General features: G+C 41.5%; 1 protein-coding gene across 2 annotated transcripts in view; it reads right to left on the bottom strand.

The window, feature by feature from the left end:
* The window catches only part of rapgef6 (Rap guanine nucleotide exchange factor (GEF) 6), a 131,769-nt gene extending 106,116 nt beyond the window's left edge, over positions 1-25,653 (bottom strand). For both annotated transcript variants that reach the window (XM_046409892.1, XM_046409893.1), the window contains exon 1: positions 25,198-25,653. In XM_046409892.1, the coding sequence (XP_046265848.1) occupies positions 25,198-25,272 (75 nt within the window). In that variant the 5' untranslated portion in view covers positions 25,273-25,653. The remainder of the gene's footprint in view (positions 1-25,197) is intronic.
* Positions 25,654-25,870: the final 217 nt, after the last annotated feature.

Genomic DNA, 25,870 nt, shown 5'->3' with positions numbered 1-25,870 from the left:
CATTTATTAAGGTTGTTATGAATAACTTGAAGAAACACCCGGCTGAATTGGTCTGAACTGAAATGGTACATTATTTTTTTCATTCATAAGTCTCTGTTTTATAAATGAAGTGGTATTCAGGTTGTAGCTGCCGTGACTTCTGTGTTTGGCCAGGCAGCAGTGGCAAGACCTGAAAACCCTGCCACCAAAGCTCATGAGCTTTTGGAAAGTAGCAGGGACGTGAAACTATCTTACAGGAACTACAGTTAGTCTCTGGATCCTCCGGATGAAACACAGCTTTAGTTCCTTAGTTTCTCAAAAGGTTCTTGGTTCTTGGCTTTCATGCTCACTGTTGTTCACGTAGTTCATACTTTTGTGCAGAAATATCTGGTAACTGTTAAGAGGAACCTACTTGGTTCCCCTCTAAGACGAAAGCACACACTCTGTATGTCGATGACGACCGTCTCCGTCACTTAAATAAAAGTGCCACACTGAAAAACAGAGCGCTTGACCTGGCCAGCTGCTTCACAGCAAGCGAACTGTAACCTCCATTTACTGATCCTCGGGCAGAGGCAGTGAGCCGATAGCAGGCATGGAAAAGCCTTGTACACAGTGGTGAGGAAGTGGAACTCTATTGACTTTAAATTGAAGTTAACTGGGTTAGTGAGAGCAACATACTGCTGCAGTAAGCACTCCTGTCGTGTTGCTGAGCACGCATGTGTGTATGTACACTAAGTGTGTGTATGTCAGGACATACAGGCCTGAGGCGACTATCTAGCGTGGGGGATCAGATTAGGCGAGACAGCCCACAATACCCACCTAAACCCTGCTTGTTAGTGTGTTTCTGGGTGACGCCGAACACACAGACATGTTTCACATCACCACCTGAGTTTGACACTAGAAGGCTGTTGCATTTTTACATTATTCATTCAGTTGTACTGTTTTTGTATGACTTGTATAGCTGCAACGACTAGGTGCTAAAGAATGGGCCTTATTGGTTAAGCAACAAATTCACCGTGATCAATGCTCAGTGTTGATCGTGTCCATTTGAGCCAAAAGTTGATAGATGAATTGCTGACCTGCTGTAGAGGGATACAAGAGCAACCAGAGTCCCAAAAAGACAACACAGCAAAAGCTCAACCTGCACAGTGACACATCACCTCATATAGCAAATACATGGATTTATTTTACTGGACGACCCTCCAACAACACAGAGCTCCTGTTATTACTACTACTACTACAACACACATCCATGAAGCCAGCAGTCCCTGGTTCATGTATTGATTAGCACAAAGCAGGTCATCAATAGGCCCAGACAGACAGATAGCAGGATGTCCGAGGAGAGGATCTCTGCTTTGTCGTTTCAAACCGTGGTGTCCCAGAGAGAGGATGGTAATGTGATCACTACGCCGCCCACGTCAATCTCTCTCTCTCTCTCTCTCTCTCTCTGTGCTCTCAATGCGTATATCATATATACTGCTTGGATTTGAACAGAGGGTGTGGTGGCTGCGGTCTGGATTTTGGTGGCCGAGGACACATTTTAACTTTTATTTTTAAAAGTCCCACGTCATGTCAAATTTGAGAAATGCACGCAGGATTTCCAAAAGACTTCCACTAAACCATTTACATCAAGGTTTTCTTTATTTTAATACACAGACACGACAACGGACCCTACTTGAGTCTACTGTAGGGCATCTCGGAGGGTCACATCTTTGGCATGTCAAAAACTAGACAGTTCTCATTCTCAAATTAGAACGTAGAACTTTGTGTGGGGTTTACATGTGCAATTATCAAAGCCGTGCCCTTTGTGTCATTACGTTCAAGCTCATGTCATGCATTGCTGTCTAATCGTCCTCCCTCAGGACAGCGGAGCATCCCTCCTCAGTGACTTTTGACCTTTGGCCTGTCCTCCCTGGACTCATGACCGGCGGTCTGACCCCATCTGTGATTAGGACGTCACAACCCGAGGAAGGACATCCATTCAGTCATCAACAGCTGAGGCCGTAGCATTTCATTTAAAGCCGTCTGATAAGGTCAAAATCAAACAGAAGAAAAATGATCTTACTTTTTAAGGATGAGACACACTTTAGGTCAATTTTTAAATTACATTTTGCTGTTTTTGTAGAGGTTCCAATCCCAGTTGCAACTAAGCGCGCATTATTTTAAAGTGACTCGTGTATCAGAACGACGATACGAGCAGTCCTCACATTTTATTTGAAGTTGCACACGGCTTCATACCGCTTGGGCAGAAAGCGGATGAAGAATGTTCAGTGGAAAGAAGAAGCCTCTTTGAAGGTGCAAGTTTGGTGCAAGCAACTAACTGCAGAAATATCTAAAAAAAAAAAAGAAAAAAAGCCTCATCTCATCCTCAGGAGTTAGGCTGTCAAACTAAAAGTAAGATGAATGGAGCTGATCAGTGAAGCTCTGAGCTTGCTGTGCTCATACTGGCGTGTGTGAGTGTGTTGACAGACCGCATGTGTGTAACTCTGGCGGCTAAAGTGCTGCTGCTGCCACCTCCTGGCTAAAACATCACTCAGGTTATTTACATAAGACTTGGTCCAATAGTTACTCTACCGTATCTACCTTAAATACATCTCTCATTGGGGCAGCAGCTACTCAAACAGGAAGAGCATATTGAGAAAAGCATTACCTTTTGTTTACTGCAGCAGAACAGCGATGTGAAATGTTATTTGACCACAAACCTTGAATCTGATAATCTTAATTTGGTGAAGTTATTTTATCCAAACGGTTGGGGTGTGTGTGTGTGTGTCTCAACTACACCTCACATGATTCTGACGTTTTTGACATGTGGCCTGCTAAAGTATGCCTGTTACTCATACATAAACAAGCCGTGGCAGCACAGAACCAGGACCAGTCGCACAAAAGCAAGTTGTTGCCCCACCCACGACATTTCTCCATTTCTCATCAAGAGATGCCCTATTAACACAGAATTCATGGTGTGTTGAGACACTCCTACGTGAGTAAAAGAATAACATGGCCACTGTTGGTCTGGTTCATAATTTCTAACAAGAACTGATTGTAGTTTGAGCTGTTCTTTATATAGCAGGTTTCTGTTTACCGTCCCTGAGGCCAGTAAAATCCTTCTCAACCCTTTGTTCACTGAAAAACAAGAATGGATGTCAATTTTTCCAAACAAGCTGTCAGGGGTGTTGTTGCTATTCTTTGCTGGTTTGAACTTATTTGTCATAACTTTGTGGTACTAAGGAAACATTCAAAAGCTGTTGCAGAGATCAAAATTGTTCATCTGGATCTTTAAGAAAACAGACTTTTCTAGAGGAACCAGGTCTGACTTCAGCTGAGCCTGCCTTTGTAGAGATTTCAATCAAACCCGCGGGCCCACACCCACCTCCACCAGAATGTACAGTATGCCGGTCGAGTCTGTCACCAACACAGAGTGGACATTGTGGACAGTTAAGACAACAAGTCCATTCAAGTCAGCAGAACAAACAGCTTGGTTAACATCCTGCCTGCACAGCCAGCCTTTAACATTTACATTACATAGACTACAGACTATGTGTCAACATGATGTTGGGTTATAGTTAGTGTACAGAATGTTTTGTGCATAATATATTCAGAAAAAAGTCTTTAAAAACATTCCTTACATCTTGTGATTTGTATGTATGGGAGAATTAACCAGTAAATAATTTTACAAATCACACAAAGGTGATCCTCAAAATGAAAGTTTTGTTTTCGATACAGTGCACATTTAGAAGTAGGAAGGTACAGTAAATGACAGGAAATAATTATAATTAAGTTGAAAATGGTGGCTGAAACAGGAGGAATATTAGAGATATAAAATCAAAATCAAAACAGCTTGCATGCCCGAACTGTCACACCAAATGCCTCTATGAGATATGACTGAAGTCACAGCATCTTCACAAAACATGTCCATATTCAGCAAGAATTCCCAAGTATTCCATAGCAGCAATACTCAGTCAGTTTAGGAACAGGTCAACTCTACCCACAGTACTGTTGTTTATAGTCTGTCAGATTGTCAGGGGCTGCATTAGAAGGGAATTCAGCATGATTGCCTTCTACTGTACCATAAACCTAACTGAGCCAGTGGGTCAGTGGAAATCACGGATTATGGATTTCATTGACCTGGCCGTCTTTCACAGGAAAGTTGTGAACAGTTGAAGGATATATGCAGCGCCAGGACAAATTCTGAAAAACTACGACACTGACAAGACAAACCACAACAGTCACAAATGACGATTTATGTCAACCTCAGCAGCTGTTGACAACTGCCATAAATCCACAAAAGTAAATGTACCAATAAGGAAACATTTGCTAATCAAAGCATTAAAAAAGTTTATTGGATATGTAATGCAAGTAATGTGTTGATTATGACTGCTGTGATGCCTCTCGAGAAAGCTGCACATTTATTCTTGATAAAACATTATGTTGGAATCAAATACAAACTTGCATAATCCAAGAAAAATGCACCCATGGTCAATACTCATGGCTGCACAATCTCCTTAAAAGACTGAAAGGCTCAAGGGAAAGCTTAACATTAAGCACAATATAATGTTAATATTCTTAAAGCCGTAATGGTTTAAACCTACAAGGTCAGCTATGATCCTGTGGTATCATAACTCTGGACAGGATCTTTATCCATACAACGCAGAAGCTCACTGACAATCCCCTGCACCACTGCACACAACGGCCTTATCGCTGTCAGCATCAGTGTGAGGTTTCAAGTACACTTGCAGCACTTAAATCTCAAATCCCCTCTTGATGCTCACAGCTCAGCCCCGTTTCCACTCAACAAAGAAGTCATTTTCAGGAACAAACCCAGGTCAAAGAGAGGAGCTTGAAACTGCTCGTACCAAAAGCTTCAAAGACCCCTTTTGTTCAAGTTTTCACCACAATGTGAATCTGCAGAATTAAACACACATGAATGTGATCATTCGGTAAATCACTGAAATCACAGAGAAACACTGGACAATGTGCGCTAAGAAAAGAAAAACGCTTAAAAGAAATACAGTGCCGTTCCTGGACCCTGAGAGTTTCCACAATGAAAACTAAGGAGTTGGATTCATAAAAAAGCCCAGTGACGACAGTCGTGGTGCTGGTGGTGGAGCAGCTTGTGGAAAGAGCGGGAAGGAGGGAGGCCGAGCAGGAGGAGGCGTCAGTCACAACCAGAAAAGACAAGTTGACTCGACCGAATTAGACGACTACATTTACAGTACATGTTTTGTGAAATCACCAGCAAAACGTGCAGAGTTGAAGAAAACAGCAGCTCCAAACACAGATAAACAGAAAATGAATAAACCACACTGATGTGAAAAGGGAGTACGAACACTTGATGAATAATTACTTCCCTCCGGGGAGGACTGCCAACTGTGCAGCATGGCAAGTTTCTACCACTTTGTGTAAGAAAAAAAAAAGAAAGTTCAGACTGTCACTTTGTAAGAGCTGTACTATAATTTTGACTGCGTACTTGGAACGTCTCTACTTCTTTACTCCTTGAAAAGAGGGTGAAGAGCGAGTCTGGCGCAGAAAGCACCTCACCAGCTGCCCTCACTCCGCCAGCCAAACCAAACAGCCACACACATACGCACAAAGACACTGCCACACGCAGAAATGGAAAATCTGACCCTTTATGTAATCTTAGCTCCAGTTATTTTTTTTTCTTCTGAAATGAATAAAGTAGGCATAGGAAGTTTGTTTTGTCTGCAATGAACTTGAGCGGGAAAAGGTTCACATTCACACCTTCACTCTTCTTTGTTGTTGTGGCAGGGCTGTTTCAGGTACAGCATTCACCCTATGTGTCTTTTCCCTGCACATTCAAACATCACGTGAGTAGAATTCATAGTTTTCATTGTTTTGTTGTTTCGCCTACAGGCTACATTGCAAAAGCCACAAAAGAACTATTCTCAAAATGTTCTACTGACAAAGAAAAACAATATCCTGAATTGAAAAGTGATGCAGCCCATCATCAATTACCTGCCCCACTACTGGACTTTGGCATACGGGGAAGTTAGATTTTGTAGTTTTTGATGATTGCCTATTATAGTTCAATAAATAGTAAAAAAAAAGGAAAAGCATCAAGTTGTGCTTTGAAGAAGGGGACATTTTAATGTTTCATCTGTCCTAATTATACGGCTCTTCTTGCCCAAATCTTCATCTTAAAACACCCTCCTGCTTCCTCTCATTATCAACTCATTTCGCTTCATGTATCATTTCCCTCGCTTGGCAAGAGTACAGTTTGCACCTTTGTTCTGATTTACTCAGCTGTAAACATTATTCCACAGTTAATCTTAATTTTTCCAGCCATAGGAATTGAGAGTTCAACACTTAGCTTTTCATCACCTGTGGTTTTAAACTCATTTATCTTTCATGCTTCTGCTTCTCTGACTTCTCCTCCATTACCCCTCACTATCTCTGCTGGCCTGAGCAGCGGAGAACACGACAGCCAGGGAGGTTTATGTCTGTTCAAAGCAGCAGATGTTGAGAGACTGAACACACAGTACGGAGCTAAACTCAGTTACAGCAGGTTCCTGCCAGAAAGAGTTCAGCTGACAGGCAAAGTTTGAGGGTAGGCTGCTAAGTTTAGGCAGACGCACAAACAGAAATGTGCAAACACAAACATGGAGAAGCATGTAAGCAAATGCTGCAGCTCTGGTTCTCTTCAGAAGTCACATTTAAGTAGCTGATGCACGCACCAACTTGGCCTGTGCATAGCTGTCGTCTGCATGGCCTTATAGCCACAGGCGGGCTGTCAGATAGCCAAGATATGGAGCAGATCGCTGATCTCTTTCACCAGTCCTTTCAAACAGGCACTCCTGCACTGCAGAGGCATCAGTCTGAGTCCTTTGCATTTTACACGGTATGCAAAGACAAAAACAGAAAGCACCAAGCATCTTACGCTGGCTGTAGCCAACCTGTGGGACTTGAAAAATAAACTGTGCTTTTGTTTGGTTTGATTTCATTCTAGCCTCAGATGTTTGTGAAGCCCCCAGGTTAACCTGAAATGCATGGTTTCTCTGGTGAGAGCAGCACAAACATCAGCAAAATTTAACCAATACTAACACTAAAGAAATAGGACACATATGTATGCTTCATTATCCTTGGTTAGATGAAAGAACAGCAGTCACACTTTAAAAGCTTTGCTGTTAGGCCTAAAAGCCACTTTTTATGTTGGGGGAGGGGGGCACAGGGACTGATGAGGGATTTAGTGCAGATTGTAAGCAGTTAAGCCATAGCCTAGAAACTGGATAGTGCAGAAATAAATGTGTAATTTTCGCAGAGGCAGGAATAAAAGTGACCAAGCACAGATAGTAGTATTTTTAAAAAGTCATAATAAACATATCAAACCAATGTCCATGTCCACTGTCATTTCATTCCAGCTGTTCTGGCTGCCAATCCCCAGACAAACCCCTGTGCAGGAACACGCCCCGACACTCACACGTAGTTTGAATACGTTTGCATGGAAAATACAATGGTTTGTCATGCTGATGAATCACAACATTGGAATCCAATCCAATATGTCATCACCTAAGTCACACAGCCAAACCTCCAGCAACCTCAGTATGTCACACACAGATCTCTACCAGTGAATGTCTTCTTATCTGTGTAGACATAACCCAATGTAATTTCCAGTTAACAGTAGACAGACTGGGCAGAAGACTGAGTTCACCATCTGCAGATTGGGCCACAGAGGCTGGCGTAAAAAACATTTCTCTCACTCACTCAACTCGACGTACTTGAAACGTTCTCAGCCCTCCGACAAATATAGAGTCTGGTAATGAAAAAGGAGCTCGGACCACCCCAATGAAAAATAAATGTAACCGTAGTACATCAAGACTTGGTGCAACCAACACCAGGAAAGAAAAAGGGAATCCAGAAGCGCTTTAGGCAAACAGGACTTGGTGTCAGACACACACTAACTGTTTACACATGTCAACACAGTAGATTTCTGCTATTTTGGCCACTGGGAAGCCCAACTGGAAGGGCTGATGGTTAATTGCCCTTCTAACTACGGAATAGTTTACACAAGAGCTGTTCTATTCTCTGCCAGACAAATTCAATATCGTATATCCTTTTAAATCACTCTAGACTGGGAGAAAAAGTGCTCTAATTATGCTGCAAGATTACAAAGTAAAAGCATGGTGTGAGTAACAGAAAGAGTTCACCAACATGACCCTAAATTAACAGATGTCAACAGGTCTCTGACTCGGTCAGTCATGTGCACCGATTCATTTCATGCGTTGAGACACGATGCCCATTGGGCAGCGGGAAGACAGTCAGCATAAGCCCATGTGTTGCATTAGCCTGATGAGCTAGCACTAAGTAATGGAAAAAATACAGCAAAAACCACCAAAAGGGGAGTTTTTTAAAATCCCAAATGATTTGAGGAAGGCCACTGCATTGTGGAAACATTATGACCTCGTTTGGTTGATGGATAAAAACCTCCAACCTTCTCCCATAACTCTTACTCTTAAAGAGCATCACATCTGTCTGTTCTGGATTAGAGCTGATCTATAGTCATCTGGGAAAGATGTTTAGCGTTTACTTGCCAGGGTTATCTGTTATCTAGTTTATCGTGTTCATACTGGGGAAAAAAGTGAGATTAATGTACAAGCCAGCAAGGTCGTTAAGTTATTATGTTGAGACGCGATAGTGTTACATGGTGGTAGTTGTCTGCAGTATATGTATTGCCACCAGTGGCTCTGCTTGCTATCTTTAAGTTCAAAGTCTGAGATGTAAAGTCAAACTTCTTTTTGTGACACTGAACAGAATTACTTGATGATTATGTAAGTTCAATAAGCCTACCTGAATGAGTTTTAAGTTTTGGTACGTGATGTGGCAAAGCGAGCATAACAGTACACAGTTAATATGAAAATGCATACCTGAAGGTGAATGCATATGACTGCTTGCCCCAGAAAAAGAACTTAGTTAAGTACTGAAGGATATTACCTCATGTATCAGATCCTGTCATGCATAGTCATCATCATTTTTGTTACTGATGGCAGATACAGTAAGTGATCACTGACATCACTAAAGCCTAACCTCACTTTAACCGTCTCAAAGGATATGTGTGGAAGTTGTTACCATATGGAGGGAGATCAATCTGTCTCCATCTGTTCCTCTGTCATGCCTACTTAGCTGCTCTGTCTGCTCACAGTTGCTGAGTCAATGGAGCTTCTCTCATGAAGCACAGCGCTACACTTTGCTCTCCTAAACGCAGTGTCAGTCAGGCTATTCAGGCTGATTTGACCCTAATCACTGAACTGGACTGGGTGAGTGCAGGGACAGTCATTTCACAGGTTGTGACCTCTGCTCTGGTTGTCATGGCGTCAGGGGGAAGCACTTTGAAGACACTTGTTTAAAAATGACAGCAGAAGGGGAGAAACAGACCTGGACTTTGAATTAAATTGTTTTGCTATTGTAATCAAGTGAACAACAAGAAGTCAGATGTTTTCAGTCTGATAGACAGACCAGGTTTTTACTGGGTCCTTGTGAATATGCGTGTCTGAAATGCTTTGGTAGTTCTCAGAGGCCACCTGTTGCTCTGAGAATCCTGTTTAATTGCATGAGAACAGGGATGTTGATTTTTAAATACCATTAAATAACATTTTCCACTAGGGGTATGCAGTAAATATTGTTTTTCTTTTTCTGTGTCAGACTTTCATTAGGGGTTGTTGCTCACACGGTCTTACAAACATGCTCACACAAGCGTGTATCTCAAACAGATGTTCTAATCACTGCAAATGAAAGCTGTGACACACATGAATCTCTACATCATCAAATCCATTTGCAAAATTAATCCCTTCAAAAAGTAACTGAACACACTGATTTTACGTCAACAGTTTCTTGAAACCATCCCAGAACTACAACTGAGGAAATACTAACTTTTTTTTTTGCAATCATGTAAGGCACAAAAAAGCAATTAAAGAAAAAACACTTGCATGGTTTGTTGAGATGTCTGCACATTTGCATATGGATTAGAAACTGCATGTAAAATAAATTAATGTCAGGGCTTTAAATACTGTGAAAAGGGTTGTAGAAAGTAATGAGATGTGTCCCATCTGACCTAGCTTGCTGTGGACACATGTTTGAGCACACTGGGCTTACATAACTGTGTCCGTGATGGTTCAAACAGTGTAACTCGCTGATAAGAATGGAATGAGCGACTTTGACTTGATATGACAGAAGTGTTAACTCAAAGGGCAGACCAGCGCTGTGCAGATAAGAGCAACGTGTCTAGTAGTTAAACCCAAAGACATTCATACTACTTATACTACTATATATTATACTATATTATACTACTTACTTTAAAACAAAAAAAGAATAGTCTATGGAAATGACATTTTAGTACAAATTTAATGCATTCTGACAAACAGCTGTTGGTTTCAGGGTCCACATTTGCTATTTAGCTGAAACTGTTACACAGCAGCCTTTTGTCAGAAACACAACAATACACACACAGTCAGGAAAACTTTAACCTACTGCCTAAATTCTCTTATTGGAACAGTATTTACAGGTATTGCTTTATTAAAGCTGCTTTGTAATTGTTTTTATTCTAATCAGTTTCAGCTTGTGCTCGGGGTGAGCAGATGAATGGGCCACTGGGTTTGGATTCATTGTTTAATACAATTGTGCTGCTAAAGCAGGCGGGAAGTTCACAGAATCCAGCTGTCACATTCCCAGCATTCCAGAGGTGAGTGCCATGCATTCTTCTCAACTTGTCAGCAAAAGAGCTGACCGAACAAGCCCACAAGTGATCCAGAGAGTGAATGAGTAATCTGGCTACACGGTATCAGGAAAACTTGCAATAAGCCATAACACTTTTAAATATTGCGATGGCGATATGATTTGCGGTGTATAAACAAACGCTGAAGTTTAGTTTAAATGTATTTCTGCTTTAGGTTTGCTCTGCTGACAGGTGAAGAGTGAATGAACACTGAGCAAAAAAATGAAAAAGGTTATTTACATTCTAACAAGCCAGTTTTATTGAAAGTTGCTTCTGACTTAAGCGACAAATCTGACGAGAAATACCACCAGTTTTGTCCATTAGCAGATCATTAAATGAAATGACTCATTAGTTCATCAGTTCTCAACTTGACTCAGCTCATCTTTCACCGTCTTCCATACATATTTGGAATGGCGACTTGGGAAAAATCATTCCGTGATGGAATCTGGTATCTTCGGTAGCGCTTGGATGTTTTTTCATGAGGTGTAAAAACTCTGAGGAATGGATGTCTGTTGGACTGGTTTGGTGCTGCCGATCCCGACGTTGACTTCTTTGCAGTGGCTAACGCTAGCTTTTTTGAACTCCTCCGTCTAATTCAATTCAATTCAAAAACATTATTAGTCCCCGGGGGGGGGGGGGGGGGCAATTAAAGTAAATGCGTTGAACGTGAAATTATCGCAGTTCAAGGACTCTTTTGCAACATCATTATCGCACATGTTAATGTCGCAATGAAGATAAATTTCCGATATATCGTACAGCCTTACTGAGTAAACACGTAAATGACTGAGACTACTTTCTGTAAGTGAAATACTTCAGTGAGTGTGTAGACAGGCAGCAACATGAGCGAATAAATGTATGACTTTCAGACCAGTTGAGGACACTACTAAAAATGTGAGTGAGAGAATAATCTGGCATTCAAAGGACTGATTAAACAACAGAGTGAGTGAACCGGTAAGTAAGCCGACTCGTCATACAAGGGATTGAGTAAAAGAATGAGTCGAAATAATGAACAGTTCAACAATCAAACTGACTGACTTCCCACTGGTGAGGTGTACTGCTTGCACACAATACATACTGTATGTCATCATGTTGGCCTGCATTTTATCATCACCTTTTGCAGTTTTGCAACATGCACGACTCATAATTTTTTTGAAAAACTAAACCACCTGTGCCTCAGGGAGCCAGATCTACAGTCACAAACTATCTAACATACTCCCATTCTGGCAGATGTTGCTCAATCGCACTGCTTGCCCCCAGGTGCATACTGCCGACTTTCATGCAGGCAGGAAGGCAGGCTGCATGTGCCTACAGCCGAAGCTCAGTTATCACACAAACTTCCAAATACAGTGACTGAATTATATGTGAGCTCATACTGCTTCAGCATGTCAGTCTATGCAGAGGTGAGACCAGAACATATTCCTATACGTTCAATCAGTTTGTACATCTAATTGTTATATTTTGTGAGAGTGCGTCACCAAACAACTGACTGTGTGCACAAGTGCACCAGGTCTGATCAATGACGAGACGGGAGACAGTTGCTTCCCTCATTTTATGTCCAGCTTCATTTTTATAAAACGTCTGAGAGGGCAAGAGGAAGCCAAAGTAACTTGGTGTCAATTTCTCATACAGGAATGTTGTCAGTACAAGCTCATGTAACAAGTGTCTTGTTTTCACTTAGCTAAACACTGTGCTCTGATCCCTTATCTACAGGTCCACCTGATGTGTTCAAGACTTAGGAAAAGGTGTATAACAGAAGCTGCTTGCTGCCTCCACAAGAGTAGTTAAACAAAATCAGCAATTCTCCTGCATTTTCCCCATGTAGCTGAATTTATATTTTTAAAGACAAACGATCTAGATTTTAAATTATATATCCAACCAACCATATATAACCATATCCACTTTTCCTTTTGAAGGGCGCCGAGGCCCTTAGTGCAAAGTAAGGAAAGGCAAACCGTTAAACCACTATTTAATAAAAAGGTTGTGCAATATGCTAAAATATTAGAAAGTGGAGAGTTGTTGGGGCAGTGACCTAAACAGGAAGTGAAGGTCAGCCGGAAGTCAGCAGCCCACAGTTTTTGCTGTGATGTGGACAGTGACTCAGTGTTTCCACAGTGGGATATGCGGGCCTCTTACAACACTGCTTCTGTCAGCGTTCCAGAGTCAATCACACTCAATGGGAGCACCTGGCAGCCAGTCAATTTCAAATGGATGTGATGAGACAGAACATGCAGACTTTCAAAATCTCAGTTACATCCGGGGAGGAAGTTATACTTTTGTGATCCATGAGTGACTTGATGGATTCATAAACTCAGGAAATACTTCCTTTGTCTGCTTGAACCAGATATAAGTATTGGAATAAAAATAAACTGCAGGCCATGAGTAAAAACTTGCCAAAGTGGGGAAAGTAATCGCAGAGACAAGCCCTCATTGGTGATTTATATGCAAATGTGTTATGCTTGTGGGCAAAATGAAGAGCGAAGCAGAACGAGGAAGAGTTGAGGTGATCTTCAGGATCTTCAGGACTTCACTTGCTCACAAAGCTTTTTCAGGTTGCAGAAACAAGAAATGTGGGTTCCAACAAAGCTGCCCACCTTCAAATGTTGATACTATGGATCAAGTCAGAAACAGGACATGGCCGTTCATGATGTGCGGCCACATACAAGAATAACAGTAACTGAGCTGGAATCCCTTGGTGAGACTGCATTTCTGCAGTCTGAGGCTGGAATAGTTAAAGAACATATACAAAGTCTTGAAAGATGTGTAGCAGGTGTGCCTCTTTGTATAACCTTCTACCTGTGGACCCTGCCAAGAACTACAAAGTCCATGAAAAACATGTGAAAGGCAGAGCTCCCTCAAACTTTAAAAACAAGAGGACTCATACTAAGTAAAAGCATTTTGACTGGTCAAGTCAGGAGTTTCATCAAGACAATGATCTGTTAATGATATCTGGCTGGCATTGTCAGCCAAAATCCAAGCAGTGGCATGAAACAGATGGGCACACAAAACACAGAACATGCACATAAAGAGGATAAACAGCAGGTGCTCTTTATGGCTAGTAGCAGTCTGTAAAGTAAAACACGAGCAAGTGAAGACTCCACACACATGATTGTAAATGGAGAAAATCTTACAGAGCGATATCTTCTCCTTATGTGTACCACTGCTGCATGTGACACAAACAGCTCACAGACCGGTCACACATGCAGTGACGATGACGCACAATGGCCACGCAGACAATCACACAGAGGCATTTTTAATTTTTTAGTCCATCAAAGTTCTGACTCATCTCAACAGACTGCATAACTCACTGTCAATAGTTCAGATCTCTGGAGAGAATCCGTGCACTAAACCTTGCCCCATTCCTGACATTCTTCTCTCCATGGGCAGAACAAAGAGGCAGGTACAACTTTAAAATAAGAAAGCACACCACAGTTCTTTTTCCATGATGTGCTCCCTCGTGTATCAGCACTGCCTGGCTACCATCAGGAATGCTGCTGCTGTCGACTGCAGCCCCGTCTCTTAGGGATTTATAGGGCAGGGAGGTTGAAAACTACATATTGCCTGCCTCCTCACATAAGGAACATGTTTTACTGCTGTGACAACAAGCAAAAGTATTCAAAATCCTGAAGGGCAAAGAGGTCGCATGAGTAACACATTGAAGCAGCTTCTCTGCAGTTCTGTAATCTGTTGTTTGGTGGTTTGTAGAAATAGCTGGGCCAAGAACGCATTCATTTTGTCATTTAGACCTCAATGGTGGCTGATTGAAACAGGACAAAGAGGCATAAATTGTAAAAGATTATTCCTATCATTTGCCTCAGTTACACTACTGAATGGGGCCTGCACTGGCCACAAGGCAACACAAACACGTTAAGAGTGTAATTTTATTTTGATTAGATAAGTGCTCACTTTTATTGCTCTGTGATTTATTATTTGATATACAATATGTGGACAAGGTTTAACCATACAGATTTAAAGTAGGGCTCAACTCTTAACTTCTTTTAACATCCCAGTTGATGAGCTTTTTTCTTATTACTTACATTTCTGACAAAACTCATTCATTCAAATTATCTGCAGTTGTAACTGTTAATTGCAGCCCTAATTATGACAAAAATCTGGCGTAATATGTGGACATATTTGGTGGTTATTATGTTGGCTGTCCACTGGTTTTCCCTGTGCTGTTCAATACTGTGCTGCTCACAGACTTGTGTTAGGCCTGCTTGAAGTATCTGCCGCTTTTGTTTTCTGACACACATTTCAGACCAGTTTAACAAGGTCACAAACCTGCTTTACACTGAGGCACAGAGTTATTATGCAAGAAAAAAAATCCCAAATAGTAAAAGAGCCAATAATTTGATGAAGAATTCTTGATATCACATGCTAAATTCTTCATAATCAATCAAATCATTTACTGCTGGTTGTTTGTGATTTTGTACATCGTCAGAAACTAAGCTGTCTAAGATGGGAGAAAAGTGTAAAGATTTTAAGAGTGCGTCTCACAGTGAATAAAAAAGGACATCTGTGGACTCTTCAGACTGAATTAATGGAAACAGTTTTAAACTAATACAGACAAGCTTGATTTTCAAAGCTGTATGGTTTTGAGAAATGTCCAACATCCCACAATCTTAAGTTTCACAGAAAACCCACTTAATTTTATACTTCTGAATGTAAGACCCCATGCTGCAATTTTTAATCCAAGGATTTAAAAAATATTGAGTACGGAGGGCACAATAATGTCGCCATTAAGTGATACTCAAACAATTTGCACAACACCTCAGCTGGCCTTGTGAGGAAAGCAAATGATCAACACTTGTTTAAAATGCCAAGATAACCTTGTCAGTGGTTGACTAAACTATGCAAGGTGAGTCCACCTGTAGCCTCAGTCCTGCATTCCCTGCAAACAGGTCAGAGCTGACAATATCTGCCTGTTCACGTCTGCTGTCATGCGTGGAATGTAGCGACACTTTCCCACATCACACACACACAAACACAAACACACGCACACACCCACACACTGGGAACCCTGAGCTGCTGTGCAGTGAAGCTGGCCGCATCCACAGGAAAAGCTGACGTGTTTACATTCAAACAATACCCACCGGGACAAAGCTCGGCTTTTGGTGTGGGTTTGCCGTGCGAATGAGGGACTTCAAAACAGATTTTAAAAAACCACTTGGCATTACAAGTGGTTCTGTTTTACTGACAAGCTCGTAATTAAATAAGCAGTGTAAACAGTGCGGATTACAGCATCATTATGGCAGTAAATACAGGCTTCAGCTGAACGATCTTCTTACAAGGATTAGCTAACTAAACACACCTGACCTTACATTGGAACACTACAGCTGCTGCGACAAGTCGATTAATTGATTCAAAGAAAATTTGTTGCCAACTGCTTTGATAATAGATTTAACATTTAACAAACATTTGCTGGTTCCAGTTTCTTCAATGTGGGGGTTTGCTGCTTTTCTTTTTTGGCAGTTATGGCAGTAATTGAAGAGTCCTTGGGTTTTGGACTGTTAGTAATAATCGTTAGTGCTGCCACTAACGATTATTACTCCACAGTCTAAACAACAATTAAACACCCAAAAGCAGCCACTTCTCACACAAGAAAAGCTGATACATTTCTGCTACAGCCTGACCATTTAAACTAATTCAAGTGGTTTTACACAAAACAGAGTGAAATCTACAGAGGCTTTCCTGCAGCTTTTCCATCCTGCATTTGTTTCTGAAACATCTGAAACATGTTTTCTTAAAGTCAAGGGTTACCAATTTACCAAACATAAATTAGCGCAGGCAATATTATCTCTTAGGTATCCCATATACTGCCGGTCAGTCCTGCCAAACAGTGCATTAAAATCAACTTAAAAGATCATTTGCAAATGAGTGTGCAATGCATTATTTAACAGGTGAGGTCACCACATAAAAACATCCTGTTTGTTTTTTGTTTTTTTTAATACACTATAATCGGCTATAATGTGACTTTAAAATAGCGGAAAGTCGCTGTGGTGCCGTTTCTCAGGCTTCGCTCAGCAGCTGAAGTACATATATAGAGGGGGACTGGTGTCACAGATCACAGACCAACGGCCACAAACCGCAGAGCAGAAATGACCAAGAACTTGCTCACAAAGCTTGAGTCACTACAGTTTGTTAGCGTCTGTCTGCCCTCCAGTCCACAGACCCTTTGGCTAGTTAAGAGAGGCCTCTATTGGCTCCACAAGGAGAGCTTTCAGTGCTCCGGGTCAGGGGAAGGCTGTGTTTATTCACCCATTTAAACACACACACTCACTCACACAGTCACTGGCTTCCCCTCTCTTGTCTGTTTCACACACTGACTCTTCTGTATCCTTTTAATTTTGGGCTCGCTCCCTCTCAACCCTGCAGTTTGTTGGCACATTCAGGTTTGTTGATGTTGTTACTGGCATGTGCATGTGTGTGGGTGTCTGTGCTGTAGGTGTGTGTGTGAGGTTGTGCTGGATTTACGTCATGCCGGATTTACTAAAACTTAACTGGGAGAAAAAATGAGTTTGAAGATGTTTATAGACATGAAACATGACGACACAGGCAGCAAACGTGGCCGCAGATACACGTACGCATGCTAGAAGTCTGAGGTGATAAAAATGGCAGCTATTATGTTGCAGAAACTCAGATTTATCATCTTCGACGTGGACTTTCATGCAACTTGTAAGTCCTGACAAACATTTTCTTAATCAGCATTGACACAAACAGAATTGCCTGCTAAGGTTTTGGTTATTTTTGCATTTATTTATTTTTTTCTGAGAAAAGTGATGTCACGCACTTTAGTGCACCAAACAGGATTTATCATTTGAATTTGATGACAGCTGCTGGGTTGTTTGGTCAGGGTCGAATCTGATTTTCGGGGGCTTTGAAGCAGGTTCACGTCAAATCCAGAGCACCACACACAGAACTTGAACGCCTCACTGTCAAACCGACATCAGATCCCTCAGATGACTTGGCAGCGTGATGCAAGTTCATCTGGCAACACAGTGAAATCAGGTACATGCACATTCTTCCAGTAGACAACTTTTTGTGAAAACATAAAATGTAATATGACTGTCACCATGCTCTTTATCACAGCTTTAAAAGGGAACTCAATCATTTTATTCTTTAAAGTCTGAGCTTACAGGTCTTGGAGAGTATTTCTGTGAAAAAGCTGTGGCTGCAGAGAAACCGCTGCACACGGTCTGAAAATCTGCCTTAACTGATTAAAGCAGAGTCAGCGCCAGTCGGGTCTGAAGACTAGGATTTATCTGGGTGTGTTGGAGTTAAAAAGAAGTGACTTTTCGACCTGTTCCTCATTTCTGCTCGAGGCAAAGTTAGCAGCGATTAGCGTAACACACCCAAATGTCCAAAGTGTTTGTGGCAAAGATGCACTTTGGATAATGAAGTTTTGACAAGGCTGAAGAATGTAAAAACGTAGATAATCAAGAATACATGGGAGGAAACAAAGATGATATCCCCGGTTCTGCTGCAAACAAATTTGAAATTTTCTTTTTTAAAACGTTCTTCATTGCGCATGGGTTAAGATTAATTTTAAGCCATGGTGGCTTTAAATAGTGCACTGTGTATCGATGTCTGATAAGCTGTAAAACTCACGGATGTCATGCTACAAGTGGACTTCCTGCATCATTTTCTTTTACCTACAGCAATAGTCCTGCACAAATTTGTGCACCCGGTCTATGTCAATCATTGTGAGACTTTCCAATCAGGTTGCTCTTACACAGTTTATGTGCAAGCATCTACACCCACAAGCAAACCTCATCTGATGCTGGCTCATCCTCATATGTGTCTATGGTTCTGCCATTAAGGTGCATACTGCTTTTGAAAAATAGGCCATGGCTTCAGATTAAAAGAACTACTGACATTTCTTTCTTTCTTTTTATCTCAAATTCACTCTTTCACCTCATAAAATAAGCACAACCTCTCACTCCCATTTTCTATTTCTTCTGCCAGCTCTCAAGTTCCATTTGAAGTTTTGTCTGTGTCCAGCTATCTCTGCTGCTCTCATCTCAGCTTTTGATTATTTGTAGCTCTATCGCTCACGCTGTCTGCTGACTCTCACTTTTAACATCAATATATTCTACCCCACCTATCTCTGCGCCATCAGTTTTGATTACCTAGTAGTACCTTTAGCTCTCACATTCCCTCATCTCGCTTCCTCTCTGCCCCACCTCAGACGATATTCTCCTATACCTAACTCGATCTTTCTTGACTCTGAGAGCATCTTGGTTCTGTCTCGTGTCACTTCTCTTACACCACTCTCAACCCATTCCTTTCATTTTCTGTCACTGCCCTGATTGTATGTTAGTCTAGCCAGTCAATCGTCAGTATGAGTAATGCGGCTAAAAGTATGCCACTGTGACAGGAAGTGTCACCATGTCAGTTTCATATCAACAGCTGCCTAACCCACAAGTCCATCAACAAGACACCAGGCAAAGGCTGAGAAATTCTTTAGAGTGAAGCTCAAATTCTGACCAAAACCCAGCTAGACACATCTTACACAATTCTTTTTTTTTTCAAAGCTGTGTTTTTCACCACTACATGAGCCAGCAATGTCTCACATGCTGTTCTTTTTAAAAAAACTACTTTCCACTTCAGGTGTGGAGGGTTAATTTCTTTTCTAAAACACCACTTCTTGCTCATAAAACCTTAACAAACTTGTCCTCAGGGTGAAATCCAAGCAAAGCAGCAAAGCCCGAGCAAGACACAACTCTTAAACAAGTCGCAACAAACACTAAATATACTTTTAATCCTGGTACAGTTATCCTTGGTCTAATCACCGCCAAGGTAAACATGAGCGACGCACACATGCGTCACAATGTCATGAGTCTAACTGAAAATAATAATAAAAGCAAAAGAGATTTTAACTGCCGTGTTGTAAAAATAAATATACATATACAGACTATAGTGATTGCAACCAAATGCTGTTCACTTTTTACAGTTTTTGATGAAAACTGACAAGCAACTGATCAATAACTCTTAATAATCACTTTTCCATAAATAAGACACAGCGAGGTTGAATCTACACCAAACTTCAAAGATGAGCCCTCGGGCCTCAGTCAAGATGACGCTGGCGTCTAACTGGTTTTCACCTTGGCTGTGTGTGAACATGCATGTTGGCTCACAGTTTAAAACAGAGCTTTCAAAGTTGGGTATTAAAACATTAACAAACTAGCTTCTTAGTCCAGCGTTAAGCTCAGGACGGCATGGGTCTTTACTGTGGTTATGGCTTCCTTTTTCTTAATATTTATTAGTGTCATAACAGAACATAGATAATCTGTGATCTGTGCAAACACTGAGACTCCAGAGACGCAGGGACATCAATGCTTAAGTAGTGCACTATAAATTATTTTCTCCCTAAGCCTAACTCTTTTATTTTTTGCTAGTCTGATAAATTATTCCATCTGCGGCTCACAACTGTGATACGGTTCAAATATTTATGTTTTACATACATTTTACATTTTTACAGTTATTAATGCCTATGTACTGCAAAAGAAAAAAACCTGTATGACATGGGGCCATTATAGGAATTAAACTTAAAGTAAATAATGCCAGGGGCAACACGGTAAAATGCACATTTTGACAAAATTTGCCTGAGTATCCATACACAGTATTTAATGATGTCTGTTTATATGGCAGACATTCTTCTGCAGGTAAAGATGTTTCTTCTCAGTGTTTGGAAAACACTGACTTAAATTTGCAATTCACTCTCAGACTGGGAGTTTTGCCTTTAAGCGGCATTCTCAAGAGTCACAGAAGTAACTGCAGAAGAACTAAGACACAATGTTTTGATGCGTTAATGTACACTTAATGAATATCACACTGCCTTGCCCTATATGAAGTCATTATTACTTTGTACTTTGTTTGAAAAGTGGTTGTGGAATTCTTAAACATCACAATTGGCCAGGTTTTTTCCCCCCCTTCATGATTTCAGCACAAGACACTCTGGAAAGTTTCCACTCAGCGGGTTTGAATCGGCTTTGCTGTGACAGGTTTTGTCCTCCAGCCATGGCACAATAAATATAAATCCAATTTCACTATATTAAATTTCATTTCAAGAACAACATGGTTTGAACTGAACTAAACATTGTAAACATGACATCCTTGTTTATTACATAGTTGGCACAGCCAGCACCTACACAGCGAGCGGCGTTTTATGGATATTCGCTTGAATGTATCTGTAACCAATCAGACAGCGTGGTATAAAGTACTTGTTTTATGATCAGTAATCTCAGGCAGTACTCTGTGTCTTCATTTCCACCTGTGTCTGGAGTAGCCAGAGCCTACTTTTGTGTATATCAGAGGAAGTAAATGCAGTGGGAGTGTATTTGAGGTATCCTGCACCAACAACACTTAGGTGCCCGAAGCAACATTAGAGACAGCTGAAGTAATGCGGACAAGAACAGGAAAGGAAAGAGGAGACAAGCAGTCTGAGCTGAAGTGCTGAAGATATGTTTTGATGCACGGCAGGATTTTAAATAGACGTCTAAAAACACACACAGACATTTCATGAAACATACATGTGCACACACACACACACACACACACACACACACACACACACACACACTCATTAAGCTACTTCATGTATGCGCAGCATGTACATAAACACACGCACATATACAGCCACAAACATACACACTGCGAAGCCTGCGAAAACACCAAACATGTCCACTTATTGTTTCCCACAGTCTCTGACACCTCCCGAAGCAGTCGACAAGAGAGTGAGAGCGAAACACCTCAAAACCAAAAAGGCTTCAAATTTCACATTCTAACCTCTGAGTTCGTATTTTACTCTCCGGCCTCTTCTCTTTTCGTTTTTGAAAAGAGGAACACAGAAGCGGTGTTGAGTTTCTGAAATTCTGCTCAGAAAAACGCCTAAAATATGAAAATAAGGCTGAGTTGATGTGCTTAAAGAGGATGGGCTTCCCGGGCAACTGGCACACACACAAAAAAGAAAACAAGAAGACACCAGGACTATCATTTAATTTTTTAGCAGCACTTAGCAAACCACCATCTTTGGCTGAGAGACACAGGCTCCTTTGAAACATGTTTCTTTGAATACACTGGACCACACACCCGTCTGCATCTCCTCCTCTGTTCTGCTCATAGTGGCTCCAATGCTTGCTTAAAAAGCAAGACGTCGCCACTTTAGCCCAAGTTTTTTTTTTCTCTCTCTCCTCCACTTTCACCCTCCCTGGGGAGCCTGTGGCTTATGTGATGGTTGGAATTCCCATAAACGTCCGAACTGTACTGGGTGCAGCCGAAACCACCATAAATCACCCGGCATGATTTGTTGTCTGTCTGCATGGCACTGAGAAAGGTAGGCAGGGAGGGAAGAGCCGGACGGAAAACCCAAGACGCTGGAAAAGGTTGACGAGGCACAAAAACCTGCGGTGGGAGCGATTACTCACCGAGCCAAGCATCCGCACCGGAGACGGATGTACCTACAGCACATCTAAAAACCCTCACATGTAAGAAGTTTAGGGGACAGTCTCAACCAAAAACACTTTATAGTGAAGGACGATTGTAGACAACACAATTAAACTGCCCCAAAAACTGCAACTGTGTTTGACTTCCTGGAGTATTATCACTAATAATTGAATCCTATTATCTATAAAACATCAGAAAATCATTTTATGTCCCTTGTATGCCAGATGACTTATTCAAATTCCCTGTATTAGCTGATCAGCAATTAAAAGCTTAAAGACTACAAACGATTCAGTTTACGAATATCAAATGTGATGAAGAACAGCAACAAATCCTCACAAGACATGAACTGGAGCCTGCAAAAGTGAGGCTTTTTGGTTGAAAAACAACTGAGAGCTCGTTCCTCCATACTGATCATTAAATTTGACCACTTGAGAAATATTCTTACACTCTGCTTGTCCACATGCCATAGCTTGCTGTCTTACCTCCAAGGCTTACAATATTCTCAAACAGACTAACATTTGACATGTTTACTCAGAACAAAACTTGTGCAACCACAAAAATCGGGATGAATTCTCTCCAAATTTTAAGGCACACTGCTATGTTTAGGGCACGTTTTCTTTACCCGTGTACCTGGACCACCTGCTTCATGATTCATCACTCATCAGACCCAAGCATCACTTCCCCATCGACTCTGATCACGCCACAATGTGTGCAGGCTGCTGAATGATCCTCAGTGGCCAGCGTTAAAGACAAAAACCTCATGTAACTGTAGGTGTGCTCACACTTACATGCTGCAACATTTAACATACTTAAGAGCAATTTCATTTCCATCTGGAGTACAGTATGAGCTTTAATCCTTCAAGATTCTTTCCAACTTTCATTTAAAAGAAAAAAAAATGCTATACCACATCAGCAGTTTCATAGCAAGATCCTTAAAATCTGGGACAGGTCGTTAGACGTCAGTTTGAGAAGCAAACCCTCATCACCGATTAATCCCTTACAGGTCTGAGCCAAGTAGACAATACTCAAATCCGTATCTGGAAGCCACACTTCTGTGCCGGTGAACCAGTCCAGACTCGTTAAAAACCGCAGTGGTCTGGTAAAATACAATGCAACCAATGTAAACATGCAAATAAAACACAAGAGGAGTGAGCTAAGAGCTCACATCTGGGTTTTGGAAGATTAATGGGGGATATAAATACAAAATAACTTCAAGGAGAACTTGTAAAATTCTCATATTTGCCAAGTTCCCAAGGTTCCTAAAAGTATCTCACCATTTTTTGAAGGTTTTGAGAGAATTTGTGAATTTGCATATTGTCTGTGTTCATCTCACACTTTTGATCCAACGAGCAACTGTCTGGTGTGGTCGTCGGAGGGTGTGATTTACGAGTGGGGAGAAGTGGAATAATTTTGTCTTAATGTATGATGGCTGGCTATCCTGTACGTGGTAAGAGCCGCATCATCACTCTTTATAGCCTGTTAAATTCATCTTCATCGACAGGTTGAGACAGCTGCAGATCACAACGAGGCTTTATTGTACCGATGCTACTTTGACTGAAAACAAAGAGTCATTAACTCAGCAGCTTCACGGTCAGGTCGACTTCCTTCCTGCCTTTAATACACGCATTTACTTCATTTGTAGCACATGTGTAATGTTTTTACAAATACAGCAACTGGTCTGGATGGCAGTACTTGTGAAGTATTCGTATCATGAAAAGAAGCATTTTATCCTACCCTAAACATTACGAATTAGAGTTTAACCTCACTTGTCTTCTCCTCAGCAATATTAATGCTGGTTTTTGAATAGGGAAAAACATTAAGAAACCCTGCAAAAAAAGGTAACAAGATTCCTCCGTTGCATTTGGGGAGGATAAGGCTAAATTTGGTTACTTTATCAAAGTGCTGTGTTTGATTACCAGATCACAGATCCACTTCACTGCTGTGTCATATATTTGTGGACTAAACACGCCTGCTATGGTTTGTTCAAGTGTGCACAAAAGCCCTCTATGAAGGTGTGAAAGAGGCTTTCTACCTACCATGCACCCACAAACAAACAGAGGATCAGAGCCGTAAAAAGGGACCTTTTCAAAAGCGTCATGCAAAGCTGAGGGCAAGCTGGATTTTTAAACATTTTGTTGTACTCTGATACCGCTTTGAAAAGTGCTTGGGATTCAAAACTATTACCAGCAGCTGAACATGGAAGGCAGTAGGAAAGCGTGAGCTATTTTTGGGGCAGAAAGCTCACTGAAGAAATGACAAGCCAGCTGTGTTTCCACAGCTTCATGTAGGGAGGAGGCAGAGGAGGAGGAGGAGGAGGAGGAGGAGGGATGAGAAAGCAGCAGTGATTAAATTTAACTGGCCTCATTCAAGCTAAAGTTTACACAAACTATCTCCTGGGCTTAGACATAAGCCCTCTGATGGGAAGCTGTGATGTAGTGTTTGTACTGCTACTCTTTTCAAAACTGTATGGCCAAGGATGCTTCAGGTGTGTTTCCCCAAACGTAACGACGTCAAGGACAAAAAAAACCCATCCGTTTCTTAGTTTGAACCCCTTTAACGCAGACGTTTCTCCTTCGACTTTAGATACTAAAACTACCCTGAAGAAAGTGGGACGCCTGACACCCTCCCAAGGACTCAATGCGGTCCCTGCACCCCATTTTGGGGACCACACGAACGCCTCTGATACATTTTGTCCGAGTCGACTTTCGGCTTTTCTACGTGATATTTCCGTCACTCAGTCGGCCAACTTCAGCAGCAAAGCATAAAGTTGGAGTGGCCTGTCGGTCCTGGATCCGAGAACCTCTAGCTAGCTAACTAGCTTCACTAGATTTGCCGACTGTCGATTAAGTCATGTACAGTGCGTGCTAATTAGCATGAGCCCGTATGGAAAAGTCCCAATTAAACAATTTATCACTTGTAACTTGTTGTGAACTGATTTCAATAGACCTCCACTGACATATGAGTGTAGTCTTCCCTACGGCGAGGTGGAGAAACACTTTGATTTTAGCTAACATTAGCAAGGCGAAGCTAATTAAAGAAACGATAGTTTTGTTTACCTCTGCCGTCCGCAGCGAAGGCGGTTTCTTCAAAGCCAGTTTGAAAGAAGTTTCCATGGCTCCGGTCATTTTCATAACTTCGGCTAAAATCCACACACACACATACGCATGGGCTTTAGGTAGCCCGGCTTTCACGTCTTCCAGTCGTTCTTTAGCTGAACAAGCTCACATCCCCGTGGATCTTGTCCTCGCCGAGCCGAGCATGGATGTTCACTTTACTCCAAAACGGACAGCGAGCTCCTTCTGCCCCACCGGGAACGAAACAAAACTTAACTTTCAAATTACTGCGCGTCCGAAATATGGTAGATACGTCTAAGGTGTGACAGAAAGTTAAATCTGTGGGACATGTCTGGAAATCTGAACATCTTTGGTAAAAGGAATATCCACCGCGGTAAGTGGCGTCCGTCAGATCCAGGAGTTCAGATTTTAGATCCCTCCTCTTCCAGATCTGAGAGCAGTGAGAGTTGACGACATCTGTCTACCGGCTGCGTTAAAATGCTGTCGGAAATTATTTACGGCGGTGGTGAAACATGAATCACACAAATGATAGCTGAATACTGTATGCGTTTCTGGATCAGCCACAACACTACAACCGCTGAAAGCTGAAGTGAATATTCATCATCTCGTTATAGTGCAATGTTCTGCTGGGAAAACGTGGGTCCTGGTATTCACA

Source organism: Scatophagus argus, chromosome 14 (assembly GCF_020382885.2).
Source record: "Scatophagus argus isolate fScaArg1 chromosome 14, fScaArg1.pri, whole genome shotgun sequence".
In the NCBI taxonomy this organism is placed as follows: domain Eukaryota; kingdom Metazoa; phylum Chordata; class Actinopteri; family Scatophagidae; genus Scatophagus; species Scatophagus argus.
This window is presented reverse-complemented; position numbering and strand designations above follow the sequence as displayed.